The sequence below is a fragment of the Neovison vison genome, chromosome 3 (genome assembly GCF_020171115.1).
Source record: "Neovison vison isolate M4711 chromosome 3, ASM_NN_V1, whole genome shotgun sequence".
Lineage (NCBI taxonomy): Eukaryota > Metazoa > Chordata > Mammalia > Carnivora > Mustelidae > Neogale > Neogale vison.
Genome location: NC_058093.1, coordinates 24047669 through 24066571, shown reverse-complemented (window position 1 = coordinate 24066571; position 18903 = coordinate 24047669). Strand labels below are relative to the sequence as shown.

Genomic DNA, 18903 nt, shown 5'->3' with positions numbered 1-18903 from the left:
TGAACTCTCCGATCTCTCCAGTACAATTAAGTCTATATGCCTAGACAATGTGAGCTCAAAAGCCATCCCAAGAAATAGTGAACCTAATTATTCACATATCGCTGTTCCATTTTTCTCGTATTTCCATTGTTAATTGTTCATCACTATCTGATTTCTTCCTAACATCCCTGAGCCTCTCAGCTCACCAGTCATCATTTAGTTGCTTTAAAATAAAAATGCAATAATTGTAATTAAATAGCCAAAAATGAAACTACCTAGGAAGTTGACGCTCACAAAATAAATCTTTTAAGCACTGGACAACGGAAGTATCTACAGAATCACAGGTTGAATGCTCAGAGCTTCAGCTCATGAAAGCCCAGAGGCAGAGGTCCTCCCTGGTTTCCTAACTTTGCTGACTGAACTGATTCACACGATATTCTGAAGGCTGGGAGCTTATTTGGGAAGCCCTAAGGAGGGCTGAATCAATTCGTTGTACCATCCTGACATAAAACTTCCGTCCAAAGTTTGCAGAGTGGTTACTAAGTACAAGATTCCCGAAGGTTCTTCCAACAGGAACACGATAGCCTAACACTCCCCAAAGGCAAGTCTTTGCGGCGGGTAGCTCTCAGGGGTACACGGTGGCGCGGACGCCACCTTGAGGTCCAGGAGGCGTTCTGGCCGGCTGCGCGGCCACAAACCGCAGAGGACGCCCCGGATGGGAAGCCCGCGCCCTCGCCCGCAAACCCGTTACCAAAGGGAGCGCCTGAGGCCGCGCCTACACGTAAGGATACGCTCTAGGTAGTAGGCGCCCTCGGCGGCCACCGCCTCCGCGGTGTCCCCAGCAGCCGTGAGGTCCATGCCCAACGCTTCCTCCAGCACCCGCAGGGCTGACGAGGGCACCCCTTGCTTAGCAGCCATAGGAGACGCTCCCGGGCCCCGCCCCCGAACAGCCTCGCGTCTCCCGGAGACCAAAAGCCAAGACGCTCGCCCACAAGCGCACGCAGCTCTCGCGAGAGTCTGACACCCTCGCGGCTCCCACCCGGCCAGCTCCGCGCTCGGAAGGGGGGCCCATCCTCAAAGCGTTGTTGCCCTCTGACCTGCACTGGTTACCACGGCAATGTCGTTGCCTAGTTACCCTGGGACGCAGTTCCGGGAGTGGATGAGAGGAGGAGGAAGAAACAGTTGGCTTGGATTATGCACATTTTCCTTACAGAACCAGCTTTTCTTTTCTTTTTTTTTCTCCCCGTTTCGACCCTAGCGTTTCTTTCTCGCTTCATTTTCTTCCCTAAGTTTCCTTTCTCCTGATTTTTACATACACATCATATCAGCCCCTTAATTTTATGTGTGGAGACCCTTAACTGTCCCTAGGGAAGACTCCTGGAAAAGAGAAAGAACCAGGGTACCAGGAGGAAAAAAAGAGAGAGAGAGAGAGAAATCATTATTGAGAGACTGACTCAGCAGCACTAACCTCAGTCGCTTAGCAATAAAGACCTAGGGTCGTCACCTTAGTCAATTTCCTTCTTGGCCTCCTTTAAAATATTTATCTGGACATGTGTTTTGACTTCAATTTCATGCACTGGGGCTTGAAAGAGTATGTATAGTGTTGACTTCTGCTAAGAGAAAGACACTTTTATAAGAACTATGAGGTACAGACGGTCTTAACACAATGTGTGATAAATAATATTGGCCCAACCACGCGCACTCCTTTTGCAATGACAGACTCTTCAGGTTTGTATTGTGTATATATCAGAAGCATCTGCTAGGCCTTTTTCGTTGCAGATTCTTTTCCATTCTATGTTTCTTGATGAAAACTGGATGCCATGTGTGGAATGTAAGAAACAGCACAGAGGATCATAGGGAAAGGGAGGGAAAACTCGACGGGAAGTCATCAGAGAGGGAGACAAACCACGAGAGACTCTTAACTATAGGAAACAAACAGAGTTCCTGGACTGGAGGTTATTGGGTGATAGACATCAAAGAGGGCATGTGATGTGATGAGCACTGTGTGTTATAGGCAACTGATGAGTATTGAACTCTACATCTGAAACTAATGTTGGCTAATTGAATTTAAATTAAAAAAGAAAACAAAGAGCAATTCATTATAAAAGCTCCCATTTATTACCAAAAAAATATAATAATTATAGTGGTAACTTCCTAATAGATGATTGAGAGCCTGGATGTTGGAACCAGAGCCTGCTCCAACACTTACTAGTTGCATTCAGAGCCTGGCCCCAATACTTACTAGTTAGGAAACCTTGGGGCAAACCACTTTTTGCCTCCAGCCTCAATTTCCTCATTTATAAAATGAGGATAATAATAATACCTTCTACAAAGCATTGTTGCAAAGAGTAAAATACAAAGAATGAGGAACTTACCAGACACAAAGTAGATACTAAGAAATAGATTTGTTTTCTATTGATGTTAATTACTTAGTTTTGTTACGTTTTTTAGAAAAACCAAGGGTCGCAATTAGTCATAATCCTCCCTCATTTCTCATATCTATTATTAATAACTTATTCTTTGTCCTTGATGTCTCACACCAAACATACCCTCAATGTTCGTCAAATGCAAGAAACAATTATAAGGGGCTGAAAATACAGGAGAAGAACTCTGAAATTGGGGAATCGGCTGCTTTTACAGAAAGTCTGTTATTTGTTCCAAAGGGAGGCATTACCTCACACGCTCAGGTTTGTCTTCTGTAAACACTTGCTTGAGAGATGGCCTGGGTGAGGAATGGTCAGGGTTTTGCACATCCAGCAAGGCATGAAGGAGCATGAGAGAGCCAAGAAGGAAGGTCTTTCTGAACAATTAATGTTTACTTTGATTCATGTGTGTGTGTTACATTGGCTGTTAGCTGTTGTTAGCTTTTAGATATAATATGTATATCATGTTCTACATAAGGTTTGAATCCTGGCTCTTCTGTATGACCTTAATTAACTTAAGCTCCTTGAGCCTCTAGTTTCCTCTTCTCTAAAACGGATATTTTAATACCTATGTTACTAAAATATAAATAGTAAATGAAATGTCTTCTTTAGGAAAGTGTATATTTACCTCTCCTGCTCATTTTTAATTAGATTATTCATTTGGAGAGTGTTGAATTGTATAAGTTCTTTATATATTTTGGACTAACCATTTATCAGATATGTCATTTGCTAATATCTTCTCCCATTCCATAGACTTTCTTTAAGTTTTGTTGATAGTTTCCTTCACTGTGCAGAAGCTTTTCATTTTGAAGAAGACCCAACAAATTATTTGTGCCTTTGTTTCTCTTGCCTCAGGAGACCTGTCTAGAAGCAGTTTGCTACGGTCCATTTCAAAGAGGTTACTGCCTGTGTTCTCCTCTGAGATTTTTATGGTTTCAGCTCTCACAGCTAATTCATTCATCCATTTTGAATTTATTTTTGTGTATGATGTAAGAAAGTGGTTCAGTTTCATTCTTTAGCATGTTGCAGTCCAATTATCCCAACACCATTTGTTGAAGAGACTGTCTTTTCCCCATTGGAAATTGTTCCCTGCTTCGTTGAAGATTAGTTAACCTAGAGTTTTGGGAAACTTTCTCAGTTTTCTATTCTGTTCTGTTTATCTATGTCTCTGTTTTTGTGCTAATAACATACTATTTTGATCACTACAGCTTTGTCATATAACTTGAACTCCAGAATTGTGATGCCTCCAGCTTTGCTTTTCTTTTTCAAGGTTTCTTTGGCTATTTGGAATCTTCTGTGGTTCATAACAAATTTTAGGACTTTTTGTTCTAGTTCTGTGAAAAATTAAAAAGTAACACAGGAAAAAACAGGTATTGATGAGGATGTGGAGAAAGGGGAGCCCTCTTGCACTGTTGGTGGGAATGCAAACTGGTACAGTCCTGGAAAACAATATAAAGCTTCCTCAAAAAAGCTAAAAATAGAACTACCCTATGATCCAACAATCACAATACTGGGTATTTACCCAAAGAATACAAAAATACTAATTCTAAGAGATACATGCACCCTGATGTATCTACAAGGACCAAATTATGGAAACAGCCTCCACGGATGAATGGATAAAAAGATGTGGTATATATGCACAGTGGAATATTACATAGCCATTAAAGACAGTGAAATCTTTCCATTTGTGATGACATGGATGGAGTTAGAAAGTATTATGCTAAGCATAGTTAAGTCAAAGAAAGACTAATACCATATGGTTTCACTCATATGTGGAATTTAAGAAACAAAACAAACATGAAAAGGGGGGGACAAGAGAGAGAGAGAGAGGCAAACCAAGAAACAGACTCTGCCATGGAGAACAAACCGATGGTTAGTAGATGACAGTAGGTAGAAGTGTGGGTTAAATAGGTGATGCTCACCACAACATCTGTTCTATGGAAGTGTTGAATCACTATATGGTACACCTGAAACTAATGTTGTGCTGTATGTTAACTAACAGGAATTTAGTGAAAAACTTTTAAAAAATACAAAATAGTAAATGAAATTGAATATGTAAAAAGCATTTATCTCCATATCTGATATATCAAATATTTTTAATAATAAATTGTTAATAAAATTGACTTAAAATGTTGAGTGATATGCTGATCCCAAACTGGATATTATATTTAGAAGAAACTTACATATATAGGAACAATTTTAAGACAAAAATTAAATGTTTTTAGAAACATGTAGCACTCAGAGCCTCTGGGTGGTTCAGTTGGTTAAGTGTCTGCCTTCTGCTCAGGTCACAATCTCCGGGTCCTGAGATCCAGTCCCACATCCCATATTGGGCTCCTGCTCAGCCAGGAGTCTGCTTCTCCCTCGGCCTGCCCCTCCTCCCGCTTGTGCACGCATGTACTCTCTCACTATCAAATAAATAAATAAAATCTTTTTAAAAAATTTATGAAAACATGCAGCATTCAAAAAAGGGGAAGGTTTAGGGTGCCTCGGTGACTCAGTGGTTAAAGCCTCTGCTTTCGGCTCAGGTCATGATTCCGGGGTCCTGGGATCAAGCCCCGCATCAGGCTCTCTGCTCAGAAGAGAGCCTGCTTCCTCCTCTCTCTCTGCCTGCCTCTCTGCCTACTTGTGATCTCTGTCTGTCAAATAAATAAATTTTAAAAAAAGGAGGGAGGAAGGTTTTAATAGAGTCATAAAATAAATAATGACCATTATCCACCACGTCAGGTAGAAGAGAATTGGGAAAGATTCTTGTCAAAGAACTTTTTATTTTTTTATTAAAAAAATATTGTAACTCAAAAAAATACCATCACTGTACTCCTCAAAAAATTTGTTTTAATCTGGACATCTTATTCCCTAAAAATTCCAAATAACCGAAGTTTAAGTTCAGAGTTCCCAATCTGACTATATCAATTTCATGAATTTTAAATTGACAAGTCACCCAAGATATTTTTGGTTCAATTATAATTTGAACACATTTCATAGGGACCTACACTACAGTATATTTAAAAGTTCAAATGAAAAGCATCTTTAATATTTTTAAACCTTTAGATCTCTACGATAAACATGTAACCTGTTAAAACAATGAAATAAAAGAAAAGATAATCTTAACAAATACAAATAGAATCAATAACTGCCTTCAAATAAAAAACAGGATATAAACTTCTGTGGCGACTGCTAATATCTTAAAACTAGTATGTCTTTGCAAGGGATGACTTTTAAAACATTTTTACATTGGTATTACTGTTCTGTTAGTTGCTGGTTTAATTTTAAAAGGGTGTGAATGCCTCACCAAGAAAAAAACAAAAACTTCAGATCATAGTAGTGGTTTCAATTATCATGCTGTCCTACAGTCCTGCTATCATGTAGTCTTTCTATTCTATAGCCCTTCCTTTTAAAAATATTTTACAAGCTTCTTTGAAGTGATGAAAAAGAAAGTAACTTCACATTTTGACGAATGAATGGCAAGCTCTCTACTCTTTTCTTGAATATGTTCCTGAAAGAGGTAAATAAAGAAAGAAAATGGAGAGAGTCCATATAAAGCAACAAGTACAAAGGACAACAGATTTTATTTGATCCCGGCCTAAATGCTCCATTTTTGTAAAAGTGAAATTATTTTTAAAAGCAAAACCAGGAAGTAATTTGACAATGGATTTACTCTCCCCATTTGTAGTTCAAAGCAGAAAATATTCATATGCAAAAATATAGTAAAGTACTATTCAGCTTTCACAAGTATGAGTGTTAATTGCTTCCAATGGAGCCCAAGCCATTTACTGATATATCTCTTTATAAAAGTAACTATTTTATTTTCTTTCAAAACTTCACAGTAAGTGGTAGTCAGTTTTAGAATTTCACAATTTATAAGAAGTAATGGTCACTGACTAGGGTGAAAATTATCATTTTTCAAGAATACATCTGTATTTTCCCTTTTTATATCATTAAGCTTTTGAAAATCCATGTCTTCTGTACACTCATTTCAAGTAGGTCAAACATGATCAATCCTCTGATTCTGAAGATCACAAGATCTTGGCTTAACCTGGTAAGAATATTTCATTCCATTTGATTACAGTGATCAGTTCCTGAGTTGGCATGTGATCTAAAAGGAACCAATGACACATGATGGGAATTTGTTGGGAACTCTGGTAAAGAGACTCTTACTCTGTTTCTTGGGACTTATGTTCCAGAGTTGCCACAGCTACCTTGTAAATATGAAGGAAATTTCTGTCCAAGAATTGAGTCAATGTGAAAAAGCAAGAAAACCCAAGCCCAGATAAAATTACCAGAACCTCTAGTACACACATTTATATTTACTTGTTCTGTCAGCTGAGAACCTAGAAACAATATCCCTATAAAAATGAGCACATCTATGACAAAATCTTGGTTTCTAACACCATTTTTCAATAAAAGGGATGGCCATTGGAGAACTGCCAAATGTAGGGCTGAACTGAGAATGTATGAGTTGAGCCTGGAAAATCTTATAGTCCCAGAAAGTAAAAATACTCCCATCACTAACAACTAACAATAATAGAGTACATTAAAGAAAGGAGCCAGTTGAAAGAGTTCCTTAAAATATGCAAAGCTAGAACAATTTGAGCAACAAAATTAATAAAGTAGTATTGGAGTATAACCCAAAGTATAAAACAAATATTTGTTTTAAAATATTTAAAATATTTGTTTTAAAAATATTTGAGTCAATTTAATATAAATAAATGATTACATACATAAATAAACAGAGGAGAAGAACACATCTCCTGTCAAGAATTCCAAATAATATACGTAGATGTGCCACATTGTAAGAGTAGAGCCTAATTCCCCATCCCTTAGGTGTATACTACACATGGTGACTTTCTTCAAAGAATATAATATGGAATGGGGGAGTGGAAAGAGTAACTTCAAAGTGGAGAACCTTGGCAAACCACCTCAAAAACCCATGACCCCAGACTAATTATGAGAAAAATATGAGACAAATCTCAGTTAAGGGACATTCTACAAAACACCAGTACTCCCTAAAATAGTCAATATCATCAAAAGCAAAGAAAATGTGAAAAACCATCACAGACATAATGGATAACTGTAATGTAAGATCTTGGAACAAAAACAATGGACCTTAGGTAAGTACTAAAGAAATCTGAATAAAGTTTGGATTTCAGCTAATAACAACATATCAATATTGGTTCATTATACATAGTAATTGCACCATATTCATGTAGAATGGTAATAACAGGGAAAACTAGGTGTGTGTATATGGGAATTTTACATACTATCCTCACAACTTCTTGGTAAATCTAAAACTATCCCAAAACTGAAAGTTCATTTAAATAAAATTACTCAAATCTTTATTCTAATAAAGCCCTAAACAAAACTCACCTCTTGACATTTCTCTTACTAGAAACAATAAATTACTTTTGCTTCAGCTAATTTCTGTTGGGCTTTCTGCCACTTGCCATTCAACAAGACTCAGGTGATACATCTTTATTATTTTCACACAGTTTAAAGATATACTTTACTGCTATGGGTTTTTTTTTCCTTAAAGAAATGTCTGATATTACATATCTATGTGCATTTAACACAAAGATGGAAGAAACACAGTTTCTTCTCACACATAATTGAAAACTGGTGAGTTATTTTAAGAATTTGGGGCACCCTCTTCTATCTTGTCTACCGGTCACATGCTTCCTTATCTATGGATGGAAAAGAGAAAGAAAAAAAGAAGTTGCCAAGTTAAAGGCAACAACAATGGCAGTGACTGGAAAGAGAGAAATAATTTTGCAGAGAACAGTACAAGTTAGAAGTTGTAGTTGGAGCAGGGGTAGGTAGAAAAGGAAGTCCAACATGGGAGATCATCATGACAATTCCAGCAGTGAACATGAAATGCACATCTAATGCCCACATCCAGCATTGGATGCTTGTGGAAATTCCTCTGTCCAATATTCAGTGGGGTTTATAGCAATTTCCAAGACAGCCTTGTTAGATGGAGCTTTCTTTCAGACGTTGAAAGTTTAAATGCCACATTTCCATAACTAAAAGCAATGGAGCAGATTTATCTAAAGCGTTTTGTAATCCCTGATTGATTATAATATTTCTTAGCATTCCACAGTTATTCAAGCCAGTAGAAATAACAAAGGAAGAAAAAGGAAAGGAAAGGAGAGGAGAGGAGAGGAGAGGAGATGGGAGGGGAGGGAGGGGAGAGGAGGGAGAGGAAAGGGGACTTCTGAAAGAGACAGATTTTAATTATTATAATGAAAAATGTTGTATATGTTATGATAAATGAATTCTTCAGTTCAATATCCACTCTTGCTTTAAACCCTACATCTCCCCTCCACACCCCATCAAAGTTCTGTCACTTTTTGCTGTTTTGGTAAATACTGCAACTATCATGGTAAATAAGAATACTTATTTCATACCATTATCATAAGAATTTACAGGAGCTTAATAAATACGAAGCACAATGCTTGGCATACTGTAAGTAAATGATAAGAGATCACAATTTCTAACTGATTAATTACTTTTTACTCACTGAGCATACCTACATTAGAGAACTATTTTGTGCTAGGCACAACACTAAGCTTAAGAGAAGATATAAAAATCCACATACTTATTCTATGCTACAGAAATATTAGTATTGAAAATCTCTATTTTTTTAATCTAGGGTTTTTTTTGGTGTTAATAATAAATGGACCTAAGTTCCAGATGCACCTTCCTCCAACCTCACACAGACACACCATTATTTTGAGCACTCATATATTTTGTTTTTCTTTTCAATAATTTAAAAATTAATTGGACACAAGGAGGTGTTTCCAAAGCTTTAGTAATATCTGCAGGAGAAAAATAACATATGTTTTACAAAAATATAAGAGGGATTTTGATAACAAGAGTTGTCTGATGACAAAATAAAGCAGGAGAAACAGGATCTAAGTAAGGAGAGCAACAGCTAAGCTAACAATTATGAAGGCTCTAATTTTCCATACTTTAAGTAGAATTCTATGGAAACTGACATCCTCCCAATATTCCCTCACATTTCTCAGCATTTACAGAATATTAGTTTTAAATTCTTTACTAACACCAATATCCAGAAAAGGTTTGTTTATGTAAATTTACTTATTCATTATCATTTTTCATATTTATATACTTTAAGCAGTCAATGCCTTGCAACAATTTCTTTTTTACACAGAAACATTGGAAATATTAAAACCAATAGAATGTAAAATATTCATACGCCTGAACTTAGCAGCAAGAGAACATTAAGTAGGGGTTATTACTAGATGATCAAGAATTCCTAATAAACATATCAGAACGTCCAATGACTACTGTATTGAATACTTGAATTTAGAAGGAAATAAATATTTTATTTTCTAAGAAACTTCAGTAGTGGAATAAAATCTTTTCAATAAGATTGCTCACAATTTTGGCTTCTGAGAATAAAACATAATCTGGACAATATTTCTGAAAAATCCCTCTTCCTATATGACTTTGTGACTGTGAAGGCCATTGGGCCTACCACCGCCCACAGCACTGTCAACCATTAGTTTTCATCCCTCACAAGTAGTGAACTATAGTCTTTTTCTGCTTGCTCTCATTGCAACGTATGATATTGCAAAGTGTATTTTATCATTTTCTTCTTCTCTGTATTTTTGGCCAATGTGTGAGAACTGTTTGTAATTACTGACATTAGGTTTTAGTCTATAAATTCTATTATACTATTTGTCCACATTTATCATCTTGCTATTGACCTCATAATACATTTAAAAATGAAAAACTTTCAATTTTCCTGTAGTAAATTATGGTTATATTTTCTTTTATGTCTTCTGGGTGTACAGTCTTGATTAAGAATATTTTGCCAAATCATGGATCCATAAATGCTCTCCTAAATACTAACTGCCCCTACGGTTCTTGTTTTTTATTTTCTATATTGGCCTTTAATTTATCTATGGTTTATTTTGTGTAGGAGACAAAATAGATTCCGACCCAGTGGCTAGTCAATAATACCAGAACTTTTTAAAATAATTTCTCCTTTCCTATTGAATACATCATCATTTTATACTGAGATTTATTCATGAAATACTTATTTTATTCTTTTAATTTGTTTTTTGGGTTTTTTTCCTATACCAATGCCAAACCAATTCATGTTTAGTGGTTTTAGTTTTTTGTTGTTTTGTTTGTTTGTTTGTTTCCAGATATAGCATTTGGCTATCTAGAACATCCAGACCTCTTTCCTATACTTCTTTTTTCTTAGTTAATTTGGGGCAATAGACATGCATATTATTTATACATGCCTCCTCCCTCCCCAACAAAGCCCACTTTGGAATTCTAATAAGAGCTGCATTGAATATGTATATTAATTTTAGAAGTACTGACTTCCTAACAACATTTTCCCATCCAAGGACATAGTATACTTTTCCATATGCTCAATATTGTTTTATGTCCTTCAATAAGGTTTCATACTTTTACATCACAAACTATTCCAAAGGTATATAAAGTATGATAAATTATTTACTATGTACATTTTATAGAGATTAAATGATTCTTTCACTTAAGAAAATATTTTATATAAAACAACTCCCAGTTATGAGGAGTTCCTTGATTTAAACTGCTTCATTTTGTCTTGCAAAGCATATCTATGATTTTGTTTCACTTGATTTATCTAATAGTCATTGAATTTAATAAATGTTCTCTACGAACTATTTTCAGATAAAATTCTATTTAATAGTTTGTTCCATTCTAACCCATTTTTGATCAATATACTTGTATCGATTGCTTCATCTTGATAGATTGCACCACAAAATATCAAAAAAAAATAAGGAAACATGGTGTATTCCAATAAAGGATTTAGTGGTTAACATCCAAATTGATTCAGATTTGATTAATGCATACTACCCTTTCTTCCTATGAGCTCCTATTTACTTTCTATCCTTCCTCCTTTCTTTGCCTTCCTAATATTCAAATTTCAGATGATTTAAAACTCTATATATGACTTTTTTGGTCTTCAGAAGAAAGTGTGTAAAAAATATAATATTCAGGGGAGATTGGGTGACTCAATCATTAAGCATTTGCCTTCAGCTCAGATCATGATCCAGGAATCCTGGGATTGAGCCCCACTTCTTGCTCCCTGCTGAGTGGGGAGCCTGCTTCCCGCTCCCCCAGCTTGTGTCCCCTCTCTCACTGTATCTCTCTCTGCCAAATAAAAAAAAAAAAATCTAAAAAACATATGTATAATACTCAATGCAACACATATTTATTGATTTCTACCATGTGCAAATAACACATGCTTCCTTATTCCAAGAAGTTTACAATCTAATAGAGAATTCTACTTTGAAAAATTATTTAAGAAAAAAAATGACTGTTCCAGAAATATATAGCAGCATAAAATTAGAAAATGTTACTGAAATAACATTTCAGTAGGAGGAGACATAACTTGGGTTAAGAATAAAACAAAGATGAACAAAAAGAAAAATATCCAAATAATGAAAAGAAGAAAAGTGGATTCAATGATACATGATGGTGTGTGACCATGTAGAATACATTTTGAAAATAAGCTTTAAAAATTTATGGTGTTGGGGCACCTGGGTGGCTCAGTCACTTGAGCATCTGCCTTCAGCTCAGTCATGATCCCAGGGTCCTGGGATTGAGCCCTGCATCCAACTCACTGCTGGGTGAGAAGCTCACTTTTCCCCCTCCTTCTGCCTGCCACTCCCCCTGCTTGTGTTTTCACTCTCTGTGTTAAATAAATAAAATCTTTTAAAAAAAAATTATGGTGTCACAGTTGACTTTCTATTTAAAACTACAAACTGATCATATAATTTCAAAGTGTAAAACCATCACCTTTCCTGCAAGTGGTTCTCTAAGCTTAGTGCTCAAATCAGCAGCAGCAACAGCAGCACTTGGGAACTTGTTTAGAAATGCGAATTCTATCTCACTTGTCTCTGCTCTAATCTTGATTATTTCCCTTCTTGTGTGTGGGGTTGGCTTAATCTGTTGTTGATTTTCCAGTTCTTTAAAGTGTAAAGAGAGCTAGTGTATTCTGGATTTTTCAATTTTTTTGAGGGAGGTTTGGATGACTATGTATTTCCCCCTTAGGACAGCCTTTGCTGTATCCCATAGGTTTTGGACCAAAGCGTTTTCATTTTCATTGATTTCCATGAATTGTTTAAGTTCTTCTTTGATTTCCTGGTTGATCCAAATATTCTTAAGCAAGGTGGCCTTTAGCTTCCATGTGTTTGAATTCCTTCCAAACTTTTTCTTGTGGTTGAGTTCCAGTTTCAAAGCATTGTGGTCTGAGAATATGCAGGGAATAATCTCAATCTTTGGGTATCAGTTGAGCCCTGATTTGTGACCCAGCAGTTGTCTATTCTGGAGAAAGTTCCATGTGCACTTGAGAAGAATGAGTATTCTGTTGTTTAAGGGTGGCATCTTCTATATACACCTATGAAGTCCATCTGGTCCAATGTGTCATTCAATGCTCTTGTCTCTTTATTGATTTTCTGCTTAGATGATCTGTCTATTACTGAAAGTAGTGTGTTAAGATCCTCTATTATTAATGGATTCATATCAATATGATTCTTTATCTTGATTAACAGTTGTCTTATGTAGTTACCTGTTCCCATATTGGGAGCATAAGTATTTACAATTGTTATATCTTTTTGGTGGATAGACCCTTTAAGAATGATGTAGTGTCCTTCTTTATCTCTGACTAGTCTTTAGTTTAAAGTCTAATTTATCTGATATGAGAATTGCTACCCCAGCTTTCTTTTGAGGCCCGTTGGCATGGAAGATGCTTCTCCACCCCTTCACTTTCAGTCTGGATATATCCTTAAGCTCAAAATGGGTCTCTTGTAGAAAAGATATAGACAGGTCAAAGGCAAAGGAAACAAAAGCAAAAATGAACTTTTGGGACTTCATCAAGATCAAAAGCTTCTGCACAGCAAAGGAAACAGTCAACAAAACAAAGAGTCAACCCATGGAATGGAAGAAGATACTACAGACAAAGGACTGATATCCAAGATCCATAAAGAACTCCTCAAACTCAACACACACAAAACAGATAATCACCTCAAAAAATGGGCAGAAGACATGAACAGACACTTCTCCAAAGAAGACATACAAATGGCTAACAGAGACATGAAAAAATGTACTTCTTCATTATCCATCAGGGAGATTCAAATCAAAACCACATTGAGATACAACCTTACACCAGTTGGAATGGCCAAAAATCACCAAGAAAGTAAACAACAAGTGTCGGAGAGGATGTGGAGAAAGGGAATCCTCTTATACTGTTGGTGGGAATGCAAGTTGGTGCAGCCACTTTGGAAAACAATGTGGAGATTCCTTAAGAAATTAAAAATAGAGGGGTGCCTGGGTGGCTCAGTGAGTTGAAGCCTCTGCCTTCGGCTCAGGTCATAATCCCAGGGTCCTGGAACTGAGCCCCACATAAGTCTCTCTGCTCAGCAGGGAGCCTGCTTCCTCCTCTCTCTCTGCCTGCTTCCCCGCCCACTTGTGATCTCTGTATGTCAAATAAATAAATAAAATCTAAAAAAAAAAAAAGAAATTAAAAATAGAGATTCTCATGATCCTGCAATTGCACTTCTGGGTATTCACCCCAAAGATACAGATGTAGTGAAAAGAAAGGCCAGCTGTACCTCAATGATCATAGCAGCAATGGCCACATTCGCCAAACTATGGAAAGAACCAAGATGCCCTTCAACAGACAAATGGATAAAGAAGATATGGCCCATATATACAACAGAGTATTATGCCTCCATCAGAAAGGATGAATACCAAACTTTTGTATCAACATGGATGGGACTGGAAGAGATTATGCTGAGTGAAATAAGTCAAGCAGATAGAGTTTCACTTACTTGAAGAGCAAAAGGAATAACCGGAGGACATTGGGAGATGGAGAGGAAAAGTGAACTGGGGGAAATCAGGAGGGGAGACAAGCCATGAGAGACAGTGGACTCTGAGAAACAAACTGAGGGCTTTGGAGGGGAGGAGGTGGTGGGTTGGGTGAGTCCAGTGGTGGGCGTTAAGCAGGGCACATATTGCATGGAGCACTGGGTGTGGTGCATAAACAATGAATGCTGGAACACTGAAAAGAAATAAAATGAAATAAAATGGAAAAAAAAATAATAAAGGTCATTTCAACATAAAAAGAAAAGAAAAAAAAGAAAAGCAAATTCTAAGTCCCAAAACAGACTTACTGAATCAGAATCTCTGAGGTGCGATCAGTAACCTGTGTTTTAACCAGCTTCCCAGATAATTTTAAGGGACTCTGAATTATAAGAACAATTCCCATACCACATTTTTCAACTAGTTTCCAATGGTTGTCTTTAATACATCTGGATGTAAACGATGCAAAAATTGGTGCTTGTAAACAGGTGTTTGGTACTGTGCTTTCCAGTTTTCTCCCGTCAGTCATTAAGTAGCTGATAAAGTCACCAGCATGTTCAAGATAGCTCCTTATCAACTCTTGATCTCTGGATAATCTGCCCCAAATGCTACTACCTATTCACAGAAATTTTTCCCCGTAGATAACTATGCCTATTGTAATTTTAATTACGACCCAAAAAGGGTCCAATGACACTGCCCACTAAGTGAGAAAATGACATTAATTCCACCTCCAAAATGATTATTGTTTACAGTGCCCTGGTGGTATCTGTTGGAGAGACAAGTGGCAGTGGTCAGTCTATAAACACATATACCCACACACAGAGAATGCATTTCAACAGCTTTGGATTACGTTTCCTAAGGACCTGGAGATCTAAGCAACACCAATAAGAAAACCAATGAAACAAAAAATGATGCATGTTAAGTGCAGAGGGAATACTTGAATTACCTTATCCAGGTAAAATTTTCAAAAGTGTTAAGTAAAATAATACAAACTTTAAAGTGAAAAAACAATTTACATTTATGTATTTTTAAGTATTATTTTTATTGAATTTTAAACAAAAATATAGGCATATATGTCCTTAACCAAACCATGAACTTTTTCGTCTGTGCTAGAGCTTCATCGTCATCACTGGCAGATGAAGGGTGACAAATGAAGATACAGAGACAACTTTTGGAACTGGAATTTGATGCCTGTCAGTGTCAAAATGCACAAGATATTGAGGAAAAACCCAAGACCAAGAAGAGAATATTAGTGACTACAGCACCGTCATAAATCATGCAAGCTCTGAAGCAACCATTTACCAGCAGGGTGACACTGGAAAAGTTACTTAACCCTTGTGAGTCTCAGTGACTCATCCATAAAATGGGATTATAAAATAATTTACATGGAGCTATAGCAAAGTTTCTGGAGCGTTATAAGAGCTCAGTAAATTCTATATATTTCTAACTATTTTTATAAACTAATTTAAGACAGGTGTGCCTCCCGGGGCTTAGCCAATCTGCCAAATTTCGACTACCAGGTGCAATGGAAAAGCAGAGCAAATTTCCTCTGAAGCACTCCCAGATGTCTCCCACTAGATTTCTGTAGCCCTCGAGTTTCTCTTTCAACTTCTTGGGGAATTGAGCAAGCAAGAATGGGATGCCTGGGGGCATTGGTTCTCAAAGTATGTGCCCGCCAAAGTAAATTTCACTAGCATGATTCCTTTATTTCTATTTATACTTATTCTGAAATCGAAGATAATTCTCCCCAATAGAGCTAAAACCTCAGTAAGGAAATATGCTAGCAGATGATGGGGGGAAGTGAGAGTCCCACAACTTCTCAAATAAACATCTCTAAATTTAGTGAAATCAAATGACAGTTAGTGAGCAAATACACTGAGTTTAACCTGGATTTCATCACACTGGAAATATATGAAAACATTTGATTATCTAATCACAAACTAGAAATGTGAATTATAATGTTTCAGTTAATCAAGTCATTGTCTTGAGTTCCTGAGACCACAGGAAGGATCCATTTTTCTTTCTGGTAGTTATATGCTAAAAACAGAATTACTTCTACATAATTTCATTTTGATAGTTAAATAAATATGTGCAAAAAAACAGTATTTGTTTAAAAAAAGGACAAAATATAGTTATAAAAAGAAAAACGTATAGTATGACACCATCCAAAAATGGGAATTAGTGATTCATTTTGTAGAAGTTAGAATGCTGTTTCACTTATTTTAAAATATATTTACACTCAAACTAATTCAACAGTATACCTATAGAGCTACTGAACTGGAGCTAATTAGGTTATTATTCAGCCTGTCAGAAAATATTTAATAATTGTAGAAAGTTCAAAAAAGAAATCAATTGCCCAAACCACTGTTAATTGAAACAGACAAGTCAAAAAAATAAATCAGCATTATGTCAAAATATATCAACACCGGTTTTGATTGATGGATTTTTTTCTCTTTTGATGTAGCTAGCATCATATGCAGGAAATTTCCATTTGTAAATTCAAAAATATAACTTCTTCCCTTTCTCATTCATCTCATCTATCATCTGAAAGTACAAATTTTCTATTTACCTATTCTTTCATCCATTTTTATACTCGTCTTCAAGGGCCAAGTTAAGCAGAAAAAAGTATGAGCACTCACTATTGAAAAGCTTCTAATAAGTTATATAAAAACCCTAACTAATTCACATAGAAAAGACATTGTGGTTAAAAAGCCAAAAATATTGAAAGCCGGCAACATCTGACTTGAAAGTTACCTTCTAATGTGACATCCAACCAAAGAGACTATACTATTTTCTGCTCAGGCCACAGAGTCATTGCAACTAAAATACAAAATGTAATCAATCTATATCTTATTTATAAGAAATGAAAGTTTTTGACTTGGAAGAAAAAAATCTCCCTCAATTGAATTTATTTCCACACCAAAATCAGATTAAATCAAAAGTGGAACACTTTCCTATTTAGAGTTAACCTTTGCTCAGTGAATCACATATTAGATCCTTCTGATATATTTGAAATAATGAGTTTTGAAAGAAAAAGAGGAGGGTATAGAAATAATGCTGGTGATGGAACTAAAAATGCTTTATTTTTGCCAGTGTGAAACTATTAATTATTTACAAAATAGTCAAGGAATATATCTTATAACTCAAACCTTGGATTAATGAAATTTGGTGTTAAGTTAAGAAAAAGCAAATCAGAAAACATTAGAGTATATTTCAAAAAGCTAAATATAAAACCCCAGCTATCTGGAACTCTTGAATGCTTTACTACTTTGGACTCTCAGATTTTTACAGGCATGTAATACTCTACCTCTGAAAGTTAAAGAACAAAATTTTGGTACATAACTGTTTCTAAAAGGTATTGTGCATTTCTCTGAATCCTTAAATAAATAAAGAATTTTGCTGAAACTCTAAGTCAGCTTCCAGTTGATGAAGCGTCATTATTATGAACATCTGCTATTTCACTATCTGTAAATCAAACACATGTAAGACTGGCTTATTCTAAATGTCTCTAGACTTTGTACTTTGTGGTCCTACAACAGCTTTCAGTTTCCTCCTTCGAGGATAAACTGCTCTCTCTTCTATACACGATCAGCATGTCTACATAAAGTATCATTCTAGATTTTATTTTGTTTTCTCTAATCTATAAAGAACCTGCCCGAATTGTGTGCAAAATAATAATAAATATCTTTAGAAAAACCAATAAAACAAAGTGGCATTAAGCTAGGTGCTATTTCTTTAGCAGAAGGCAATCTTTATTTGCCACTCAGTGGGAGATAAAATTTCTATTTGAGTTAGGTAATATTGCAAACCAGTAAATTCGAAATAGGTATTGTCATTTTAGGAAAATACAATTAGCATCAGAAAAATAATATATTTAGATTCAGACTTTTAATGTAGACTAATTGATATAAAAATCAAAAAACCCTTTAATTTAAAGGATAAATTATACCAGTGTTTTAAAGGCACTTACAGACAAAAATAAAGCAATAAGAAATCATATTTAAATTATATTACAGTTTATGCACTTAAGAGAGATTGAGAGCAAACAAATAAATTGTTCCAGTAATTTTTTATGTATGTTTGATCTCAGAATCTTAAAATGATGGTTTTAGGCATGGAAACTTCAAAGACGATCCTCTTCCTTCCTTTCTTTCATAGATGTCAGCCTGATGCTTTGATCAAAGTGTGAGTTAATGGTGGAGCAAAGAGCATTGGAAGCCAATAATCTTATATCTAGGTTTTTGCTCTTCTTACTAATGTATGTATTAATTAGTACTCAACAGAATAACCCTAATTATATCAACTGTCAATTCTCACATGAAGACTACCCAATAAATAAATAAATAAAACAAAAACAAAAACAAAGCTATTAAAAGCAAAGCTAAGTGCATTAAATTTACTTCAGCAAGGGATATTATCATCTTGGTTATCTTAGCAATATTTCAAAGAAAGACAATAGGGAAGAATATTACAGAGTTTTAGAGTCTTCTCAAGTCATTTAAGGTGAGTCTTTCAAGGCAGGGGATCTAGTTAGAACTGGACAAAGTTAGTGCCTTAATAGTTTAGAATTTGATATGAAAGTCTTAAAGTATGTCTTAATGAACTAATTGGTGTTCTA

At 35.7% G+C, this 18903-nt stretch overlaps 1 protein-coding gene across 1 annotated transcript in view; it reads right to left on the bottom strand.

Moving 5' to 3' along the window:
- Positions 1-897, bottom strand: part of SPAG16 (sperm associated antigen 16) — a 1041622-nt gene extending 1040725 nt beyond the window's left edge. The window contains exon 1 of the mRNA XM_044241541.1: positions 771-897. Within this exon, the coding sequence (XP_044097476.1) occupies positions 771-897 (127 nt within the window). The remainder of the gene's footprint in view (positions 1-770) is intronic.
- Between the last annotated feature and the right edge of the window lie 18006 nt (positions 898-18903).